At 43.5% G+C, this 11,191-nt stretch overlaps 1 protein-coding gene across 1 annotated transcript; it reads left to right on the top strand.

Moving 5' to 3' along the window:
• The first annotated feature begins 410 nt into the window (after positions 1–410).
• Positions 411–1,965, top strand: KCNE4 (potassium voltage-gated channel subfamily E regulatory subunit 4). The gene is made up of 2 exons (XM_049768167.1): positions 411–471; positions 1,066–1,965. Exons 1-2 carry the CDS (start codon positions 453–455, stop codon positions 1,605–1,607), a joined length of 561 nt encoding a protein of 186 aa, XP_049624124.1. The 5' UTR covers positions 411–452; the 3' UTR covers positions 1,608–1,965.
• Positions 1,966–11,191: the final 9,226 nt, after the last annotated feature.

Raw genomic sequence — 11,191 nt, 5'->3', positions numbered from 1 at the left:
CCCAACAAAGCATATTAAACTTCTTTCCTAAGATTCTGTGTGTGTGTGTGTGTGTGTGTGTGTGTGTGTGTGTGTGTGTGTGTGACTGAGTGATTTCCGATGAGAGCAGATTTTGGGGGTGCAGTGCCAATGGGGGTGAGATCTTTCTTTCCTTTTTCCCACTTCTTTTCAGGCCATCTGATAAGGGTGGCTGAGTGCGGGGGAGAGTGGAGCTGTGTCCCCCTTTCCCAGCCTCTTTCTCTTCACAGCTGCCAAGTTTAGTGAGTTGAACTGCAATGATTGGAGTTCACTGTTCACCCTGCCACGACCAACCTCCGTTGTAAAATTTCCTCCCGAACACGTGACAATGCATGTCTCGACTATATATCCCAGAGGCGGCGGCAGAGTGTCAGAAGGCTGAGCCGGCTTGGAGCAGAGTACACAGGACAGGCACTGGGAAGCCAGGACTCTGGATGAATCTGCCAGCGTTTGGTAAGTCAGCAATGTTGCTTAGCTTTAGAAACCTCTGCAAGAAGCTGATTTCTCTCTGGGAGTCGCTGAACTTGTCTTTTCTCCTCTTTGTTCTCAGGAAACTTGATTCTGAATGAAAACCCAAGTTTGAGAAGCAAAATATTAACCTATTTTTTTTTCCTGTTCACCCATTTTGAAAAAACAAGTTTCCTAGTGATTAAAATGCCTTTAATTTTTTTCTAGGCTCCCACATCTCTTTTCCACCTCTTCTTTTGAACTCTTCCTATTTTTTTTTTTAAAGAGAGAAAGCAATACATCTGGACATGCTTACTCTATGGAATGCAAATGTAATGGACATTTATGCACTAAAATAACAAAATTCTCTTTGCAACTTTTTCACTCCTACTCCCATCCCTGGCTACTGGCACCCATGACTCTCTGGAATCTCTCACTGCTTCTTCTTGTTGCATTAGCAGCTTATTATTATTATTATTATTAATAATAACTATTATTATTATTTTACACTTCCACATCTCCTGGGTGGACACCCCTCCCCTCCCGCCCTGCTGGCAAAATTCTAACTTGCCACTTCTCCATTGCTCTCCTCTCTCTCAGATCTTGCCAGTGAGATCAGCGCCTCAATGCTGGAGATGGAACCTCTGAACAGCACCGCCCCCAGTCCTGCCACTCTGCCCCGAAGCCCCCAAGAGTCCCACGTGCCCGGCAGTGGCGGTGGCAATGGCAACGAATACTTCTACATCTTGGTGGTCATGTCCTTCTACGGGGTCTTCCTCCTCGGAATTATGCTGGGTTATATGAAGTCCAAGAGGAGGGAGAAGAAAGCCAGCCTGCTGCTGATGTACAAAGACGAGGAGAGGCTGTGGGGTGAGGCCATGAAACCTCTCCCCATGGGGTCGGGTCTGAGATCTGTACAGGTGCCCGTGATGCTCAATGTGCTGCAGGAGAGCATGGCCCCTGCCCTGTCCTGCGCCCTCTGTTCCATGGAAGGGGACAGTGTGAGCTCCGAGTCCTCCTCTCCCGACGTGCACCTCACCATCCAGGAAGAGGGTGCAGATGATGAGCTGGAGGAGACTTCTGAGACCCCCCTGCATGAGAGCAGCGAAGGCTCCTCAGAAAGCATCCAGCACAATTCCTAGCACCCTCAGGGCCCCTGAAAGTGGCCTCAACAGCCAGTACCCCTAATGAGAGGAAGGACACTTGGTGTGTCTGCTGTCACTGCGGCAATGCAGCTGTCATTTGGAAAGACCCTCAGCGATGCCCCAGTGGGGTGTAGAAGGGTGGGGGACGACGTTCAGCTGGAGTCGGACCAATAGCTTCAAAGGGGTCACTCTGGGTTTGCCCAGGGCTTGTGGTGAGGGGACACTGCAGGAACAGCTAGGCCCTGGAGCTTTGCAGAGGGCCAGGTCTTGGATTCCTGTTTCCCAAGACAGTAGGGGAAAATGCTTCTGAAGGTTTTCTCACTGGATTTTGGGCAGCACCCTGCAGCCTCTGACTGTGATCAGGGTTACCCAATGCCTAGCACAAGCCCAGGCACTAGTTTGATGTGCTGATGTGCCTAAAGATTTGTTCTTCTGATTGCCTGCAAGTTCCTCTGCTGTTCCCCTGTGGCCTGAGTCCCCAGTGGGTTACTGTGGGAGGACCTTTGGATTGGGGGGTTGTGGAGGAAACTGATACCAGAGATTTTGGTGGGAGAGAGTTGGTCTTCTGAACCGTCCCCATTTCCAAACTGTAAAGGAAAATGCAGCTTTGAAAGTGGTGAACGCTGGCTGGGATTATGAGGATGTGACCTCTTGGACTTGTTTAACCTCGAACTTGGCACTTGACCTGGGACTACCCAGCCTTGCTTGCTGGCATGATGTTCATTTTGCATTGGAAGGGCTTCCCCGGAAGCAGAGCTGCCCTCGGGATGGCCATGATCTTTCCAGAAGGGGTGACCGTGGGGTTGAACAAGGCCAAACCACTAGTTCTGTTGCTGCTTTTTTCCCAGCCTTGTTTTCCAAACTAGGACAACATGTCGGTCTCCACCGTATGGGATTCCGTCACGTAGTTGAGACCTAGCAGGGTAAACTCAGGCAGAGAATGCACCAAACTGGGGTCTAAGTTCTGTGTTTCCTGATCCTGGGTCGTGAAACTGATTTGCTGTGTGGTCTTGGGTATGTCATCAAGAGCTTTTACTGCTTTCATGAGATTTCTGATGATCTGGATTCCCCAGGGGGCTGGGAGATGTCTTTAGTTCTTAAAACTCTGTGATAAATGCTGTATGGTCTGGTGTGAAGCTTGGACAAAATATTTATCCCTTGGCCCCTAAGTCTGAGAAGGATCTACTTTCTTTTTGCTTTTCTTTTCTTTTCTTTTTTTTTTTTTTTTTGATCTACTTTCTTAAAGAAGCAGTGGACAACTCAGAATTCTGTGACTGAGAAATTTAGAAAGCATCTCCTGCTTAGCTCTGCTGGATCTTCCCCAGCATGGAACCTAAAAGCACAGGCTATATTTTTATTCTGCAATGTTGTCTGAGTGATGGGATGCTAACCCTCCAGTGAAGGGAATCAAAGACAAAAAATATGCTCAGGAAGGCTTGCCCATGACCTGTTCATATTCCTGTAGGTTAACAACTTTGTGCCTGTCCCTTTAGGCTTCAGAACATAGAGGAATAGAAAACACAGCAAAAAATCAGACTGATTTATAATAAAAAGAAAACAAGACAAAAATGTGAAAACCAAATGAAATACACCCACCAAACTCTCCCTGGATCGAAGAAAGCAGTAACTTTTGTTTCCAAGGAAGGGTTAAACATTCAGGAGCTGGTTTATCAGTTTGCTTTAACACAGTGCTAGAGAAAATTTATGTTTGGGAGGTGGGGAGGGGACCTTCGTTCCCTTTAAAATTCTGAGTATGGATTTACTCCAAAGGGGCTGTTTAAGGTGAAAGAAGCCAAGTTAAGTTTGGCCCCTTGCCTGGAATCACTTGAATTCTGAAACTTTACTGCGACGGACATGTGCGTGGTCACATTTTCCATTGCTTAATCCTGCAGTTTGGTGCAAGTCTGTCTGCGCTTTGGAAACGTGATGTATATACTTTCTTCTCATTCTACTGAGTTGTATAAAATGGTCTTTTGTATTTAACAGTTTGTCATTGTCACAATATTTTTTAATTTAAATAAACACACATTTTCCCTAGGAAGCCATGAGTTCGTTCTTTGATCCTTCAATCCCAGTCCCCATATCTGTGGTATTCCTGATGCATTCTCCAAGCCTTCCCTTTGATTGGTATCTTCTTCCAGGCTAGCTCATCAGAGGCCCATCCAGAAGTAAGAGGGGCTGAGTTTTTCTGACCCTTTGGGATGCTTCACAATGAATGAAGAAGACAAGCTGCTGAGGGTACCGACACAAACCCCTCTTTTTAACAGGGATCTTTCAACATGAACGTGGACTTCCTAGGTAATTTTGCCATCAACATCTCATTCTAAATTGGGTTGTGAGAAAAGGTCTGCTTTGCTTGTTTGGCTGGGTGAACATTCTGTACATGTGGCCATAGCAGCTCAGAAAAATGAGAGCTGCTCTTTTAGACAAAATATGAGCTCAGGAGCAAGCATACACATAGAGACTGGGAGCAGGGGCTGACCTCCTTTTTCTACTGCCCTGTTGTATTGGAAAAAAGGTTGATTTCTCTGACCCTCCCTCTTGGTCTGGCTGTTCCTCTGCCCACAGCTCTGAAGCTGCCAGCTGTTATAATCTCTCTGGTATGGTTCTATGGACACGGTCATAAGTGCTAAAGAAAAAGGACCCACTTTGTATTAAACAGATGGTAGAGAGTCTTTCCGTCTGTTTATATGCTGTGCATTGGACTTTTCTGTTTTAAGTCAATGTTTCCATTAGGTTTACAAATAACTGACTCCTTAAAGAATTTTTCTCGCAAAGGAACAGGGAGCCTGAAGCCACCAAAAAGAATATCAAGGATCTCAGCCTTCCAGTTGGTACTTTGACATAATAAAATGAGAAAATTATTATTATTATTATTTTGGTATTTGGGTCACAGCTGGATATGCTCAGGATTTACTCCTGGCTCTTTGCTCAGGTATCACTTCTAGCAGGATAGTAGGACTAAATGGGATGACAGAAATGGAGCCCAGGTCAGACATGTGCAAGTCAAGCACCTTACCTGCTTACTATCTCCCTGCCCCCAGAAAACTATTTTAAAAGATGAAAAGCCCTTCCGTGTCTCCTAACTTCAAGTTATTCTTGGTAAGGAAAGAGTTAAGAAAAACTTTTCTTTCTTTTTTCCTTCCTTCCTTTCATTTTTTTTATCCTGGGAGGAAGAAGAGCGAATTCTAAACTCTAATTGTCCTAAAAATATGCATAGTACACTATGTCGTTTTAATGGAATATTTGTTTTCTTTTAAAAAAAATAAGAAAACCTCCTAAGCAGAACCTAAGACTCAAGGGTTTTAGTCTGTGTGGATTTACTCATGCATGTGAAAAACTGAAAAGGGAATTTGACCTCATGCACCTAAAATATTAGAAACATATTTTAAAGTGCTTACATGTTAGGAATGAGGTAAGTGGATCACTCTGCCCGGGCCATGCTGTTCTAATTACACCTCTGTACGTCAAAGGCAAGGATGCTGCAGGAGAGTAGATAGATTTTTTTCATGAGAGAATCATGGGACTCAAACTACCAGGAAGGAATGAATTAGGGCCAAGGAATGAATGCTCTTGGCCCTTGATTCTGGTTAGAAAGCAGACCCGTTGGTGCCTGCCACGCATTGCTTCTATTAGAGGGTTATATGGCCAGGCATGCATTTTTAGCTTTCAGAAGCAAGGTCATTTATGATCCTGTCGATCCCAATCCTGGTGGGACAGACACAGAACTAACCGTGCAACTGATCTCAAGGGTGAGACTGAACCAAGTTAAGTCTTTAAAAAGGTATGATGATACAAAAGGGTTGAGGGCTGGAAGAACAAGCCCATATAATGAAGCTTTCCACAAAGAGTGGTGAGTGCAGTTAGAGAAATAATTGCATTAACAATTATTATGACAATGGTAATGAGTGAGAGAAATAGAATGCCTATCTCAAAGACAGGCAGGGGGTGGGGGAGAAGGAAGATGAGGGCATTGGTGGCGGTCGGTGACTGTCTCGAAGACAGGCAGAGGGTAGGGGAGGAGAAAGATGGGGGCATTGATGGTGGGAAGGTTACACTGGTGAAGGGGGGTGTTCTTTTCTATAACTGAAATCCAGCTACAAAAATATTTGTAATCATGGTGCTTAAATAAATATTATTATTTAAAAAATAAATATTATTAAAAAATAAAAAAAGTACTATGATGATGATGATGTTGTTATTTTGCTATGGCCATACCCATTAGTTCTCAGAGGTTATATTTGACTCTACATTCAGAACTCACTCCTGGTAGTGCTTAAGTGTCCATATTAATGCTAAGAATTGAGTTTATGGCCCGGAGAGATAGCACAGTGGCATTTGCCTTGCAAGCAGCCGATCAGGACCAAAGGTGGCTGGTTCAAATCCCGGTGTCCCATATGGTCTCCTGTGCCTGCCAGGAGCTATTTCTGAGCAGACAGCCAGGAGTAACCCCTGAGCACCGCTGGGTGTGACCCCCCCAAAAAAACCCCCCAAAAAATTGAGTTTAGGCTGGCCATATGCAATGTAAGAGCCCTCCTTACCTGCTGTACTCTCTCTGGTTCCCCTTCACTCCTGACAGCCTCTGTCTAACCTCAAATCTAGGCACCCTGCTGGAGAAAATCACAGGTAATCTCATAAGGATGGGACTGGAAATTGAGGAAGACATTTTAGTCTCTGATCAGTGAGAGGACTAAGTCAGGACCAGGCAGCAGATGTTGGAGCCAGGAAGACAGATCAGAATGAGAGTTTTAAAGAGGCTCATTTTTATTTATTTATTTCAGTTTTTTTTTTTTTGGTTTGTTTTAGACCACACCTATAGGTGTTCAGGTTTTATTGATGGTTTTGAGCTTAGAGATCACTGCTGGTAAACTTGTGGGGACCATATATGGCACTGGGGATTGAGCCAGGTCAGCTGTGTGCAAGAAAAGTGCCCTCTCTAGTCACTGTACTGTTTGTTGCTCAGTAACTGGCTCATTCTTATCCATTTTTTTTCCTGACCCATAGCACTATGCACTCTCTAATCTCTTCCACCTTTTCACTCTTTCCACCAGATGAGGGCATGCTGACATTCCTCTTCGTGGAGCTCTTCATTGAAAAGAATGGGAGACATAGACAAATATTGAAGCTATGGGGTGCTAAAGGCAAAGTCACTCCAGGTTGTGCTTTGAAACGCATGACCTGGACATAGATGTGCAAACAAAGCAGCCAATGGAGCCTTCTTTCATGGATGGTTTTCTCAGGAGACAGCACACTCAGGAAAAGGACTCCATTTGTCAAAGGGAATAAGGTCACAAGAGAAAAAAAACCTCATTTCCATTCTGCAGTTCCTTGTTTCTGAAATGTTAGCTCCCACACAGGAAGGAGCAGTTTGGGCTTTGTGCTGTTACTATAGCAATAAGCAGTCAAGGTCACTAGTTTGGAGAAGCCCATGGCCCTGCAGCTCTGATCATTAGAGTGACTTCAGAATGTTGGATTTGTATCTTTGACTCAGGCGTGAGCTTTGAGGTTATTGCAGCCCCTGTTTATGGCATGGAAGGCCCCCAGTTTTTTGCTCTGTCTTATTGTTTCTTACATTGTCTCTGCCTTATCCAGTTTAGGTGTAAGCATCTTGTGTCTCGGCTCTAGGAATTAATGATCTTACGTTGCATTTTCTTGCTAAGAAACATAACAAATTTTGCATCTCTAAAGACACACTCCTTTTCTGTCATGAAGGTTTACCCAATATCTCTTCAAAGATGGTAGTTGATATGTTCTCTCAATTCCAATTGCTATCACAAAATATCATAAATGTGGTGGATAAGAAACAATAGAAGTTTGGGCTGTAGTGATAGCACAGTGGTAGGGTGATTGCTTGCACATGGCCGATCCAGGTCAGACCCTGGTTTGATCCCTGTATCCCATTTGGTTCCCCAAACATGCCAGGAGTAATTTCTAATTTCAGAGTCAGGAGTAACCCAGGCACCACTAAGTGTGGCCCAAAAACCAAACCAAACAAAAGAAAAAACAAAAACAAAACAAAACAAAAAACCCCAAACAAACCAAAAAGCCCCCCAAAAATAAAAAAACCAATAAAAGTTTATGTTCTGGGGACTGGAATTCAGGATGGAGTATGGTTGAGTTCTGGGGTTCAGAGGAGGAAAACAAGCCCATTGCTTCTAAGGACACCAGGATCCATTCATGAGCACACCCTTCTAACCTAAGGAGCTGGCAAAGACTCCATATTTAAATGTCATTATGCCAAAATTAGATTTCAACTTGCAGGTTTTAGGTATGGATCCAGTCTTGTCTTGTCAGTCTTGTCAGTCTCTGTCTTTTCCCAACCCACCTCTCTTCTTGTTATTTTTACCCATCCATTAAATACATTCCACAAAGGGACAAAACTAATAGTAACTGGGCCATGCCCTGGCACAATGGTAGGGAGTTTGCTTTGCACACAGCTGACCCAGGATGGACCTGGTTCAATCCCGGTGTCCCATATGGTCCCCCAAGCCATGAGCAATTTCTGAGCACATAGCCAGGAGTAACCCCTGAGAATCACCACATGTGGCCCCAAAACAACAACAACAACAAAAAAAACCCAAAACAAAACAAAACAAACAGTAATCACATGAATTTATTTTGCACTTACTGCATGCTAAGTACAAACGGACCTGTGATTTGTTTCTATTTACTTTAAGGTACTTCACTAGTGCTTAGACAAATAAACCACATAAATACTCAAAAAAGACTTCATTTAAGTGAATTCCATTAAAGCTCTTTCTGGTACATTTCTGGTTCAGTATTTCTGCCTCATGGGTTCTCTGGCACCAGGAAGGATGTAAGAATACATAACTTGATTCTGAACAGTTGAGGGCACTGTGGTATGATTAACTGAACCAAATGTGTTAACCTAATAGTTTTGTTGACCCATGATAGGAATTTCTCCTTAATTGGCTATTTATTTCCCTGAAGGATACTCTGGTAGGTCACCGATACCATCATTCTAACAAGAAAGTTGAGCTCCACACAAACAGCTGTTGGTCAACGCAATTTGTGCTCACTGTTTTAATTCTGATAGAAAATAAGGTATTTTCTTTCTTTCTTTTTTTTTTATAAAAGATTTTATGCAGCACTTTTTGTTTGTTTTGTTTTTGTTTTTGGGCTGTACCCAATGGCACTCAGGGGTTAATCCTGGACTGTGCTCAGAAATCACTCCTAACAGGCTCAGAATTCTGTATAGAAATTTGAGAATCAAATCCAGGTCTACAGCATGCAAGGTGAACTTTGAATCTATTATATATCACTCCTGCCTCTCATGCAGCACTTTGTAATTGACATTTTGAATAGAAACAAGACATTCTTTTCCAAAAAGTTGATGCCATCATCCTTCTGGAACTGTGGCCTCTTCATTGCTGAGTCTGTGTTTAGTCCCAGTATAGGCTGTCGTGTACTTCTTGTCTGTGATTTTGAAATCTGGTGCATCTAGAATCATGCAAACATCTAGGTCATACTGGCAGCAACAGTCCAATTCTGAGACCTAGACCTCAGACATAGAACCGACACGGTTCTCCGAAACAGCACTAGGAACCAAACCCCCCTATCCCAGGAAATTCCTAATACCTCTCTAGCACCAATTTATGCCAGTTGTGATATGATATCCTGAGAAATGGCAATAACTTGATTTAAAGCAGAATGTCCTAACAGTAAGATAAAATTAGAAGACATGTCACCCTTTGACCTATGCAAAGACCAAGATTACCAACTACTGAAGACTGATATTGACAACCAAGACTGAGCAGTACTTACTCTTGGACCAATAAAAAAGACCCTAGCCTAGGATTAGTCCTTATACAAAAACCAAGATCTCCAATCCCAGAAGTCTGACTGCAACAATTGCAATGAAATAGAACTTCTGAAATCATAATTTAAAAACTCTATTTCAGGCTTTGCCCTAGAATCTGTGCAAAAACCGAGACCACCAATTATAAAAGTCTGATTACAAAAACAGTGATGGAACAGAACTTCTAGAATCATAAAGAAAGACTATTCCTAGGCTTTTTCCTATGGCCTGTGTAAATACCAAGATATTGAGTTAGAGAGGCCTGATTATATCATCCACATTTGAGTGGAAAGATGCCTGGCACCATAAAAAGACCTTGGGAAGAGAAAAAGAGCATGTACAGAGCCTGTAATGGTTCTTTTTTTTTTTTTTTTTTGAGGTGAAAAAACATATTAGATAGCTTGATTGGTAAATGAGATACATAATGAATAGCTATGTAACAGTAATAAACTCATATTATAAATCTGGGTGGAATGATCAATTATATAGTATGTAATATTAAAGCAACAGGCATCACTTTGAAAAATACATAATTAGATCCTTACACCTGCCTAGACACAGGAAAATCAGTTCTATAGTGGCTAAAGACTTGAAACTATCAAAAACACCAGAAATACAGATTATTAGTATAGTGTCTTAATCTTTTTTTATTATCTTTATTTAAACACCATGATTACAAATATAATTGTAGTTGTATGATTACAGTCATGTAAAGAACACCCCCCTTCACCAGTGCAGGATTCCCACCACCAATTTCCCAGATCTACCTACTCCCCACCCCACCCACACCTGTACTCGAGACAGGCTTTTTTTCCCCTCATTCATTCACATTGTTATGATAGTTTTCAGTGTAGTTATTTCTCTAACTGCACTTATCATTCTATGTGGTGAGCTTCATGTCATTAGCTGCACCTACATGGGAAGAAGGGGGGAAGTAAGGGTTGGGACTGAGGCAGTAAAATATTAGAAATGAGCTTTGTAGGGCAGTATCAAGGTCACAATACAAGATGGATATTATGGATATATAGAATATATGCTTGCAATACTATCACTATGAAAACAAGGAGAAAAAATTTCCACTGACTGTCCCAACATAAACCAGTGCTAGAATGGCCCGCCCTCCTCCCAGAGTGCATTCCCATTAGTGTAGGGAGAGATAGGGAGAAAGCCTGTTGACCCCTACAGAGTCCACCTAGACTGGCGCCCAGGGAAGGACTGAAGTCCAGGGGAGAAAAACCCTATACCTGGCAAGAGCTGGTCTCCAGAATCAAGGAGGAAATCGGAAGCCAGATGTCTGCCCGCCCTCCTCCCCATGCACCTCCCCCCTGGAGTACGGAGGGAGGGGGGAAGCCTGAGGACCACTAAGAGTCCACCTGAATCCACTTCTGGTCATCTGAGCTGGCACCCAGGGAAGGCCTGGAGTCAGGAGAAAAAGACAAGGATGGCTGGGGGCCTGCCAAGCCTCCCAGCACTCCCCAGGCTAGGGAGTAAAGCTCTGGTATGGGGCCTCCCCAAACCCTATACCTGGCAAGAGCTGGTCTCCAGAATCAAGGAGGAAACCGGAAGCCAGATGTCTGCCCTCCCTCCTCCCCATGCACCTCCCCCTGGAGTATGGAGAGAGGGTGGAACCTGAGGACCACTAAGAGTCCACCTGAACCCACTTCTGGCCATCTGAGTTGCACCCAGGGAAGGTTCTTATGACAGTATGATTCAAGGGTGAAGAAACCTGAAATCTCTTATGATTCCGGAAGACCCGTACAGT

The sequence above is a fragment of the Suncus etruscus genome, chromosome 2 (assembly GCF_024139225.1).
Source record: "Suncus etruscus isolate mSunEtr1 chromosome 2, mSunEtr1.pri.cur, whole genome shotgun sequence".
In the NCBI taxonomy this organism is placed as follows: domain Eukaryota; kingdom Metazoa; phylum Chordata; class Mammalia; order Eulipotyphla; family Soricidae; genus Suncus; species Suncus etruscus.
This window is presented reverse-complemented; position numbering and strand designations above follow the sequence as displayed.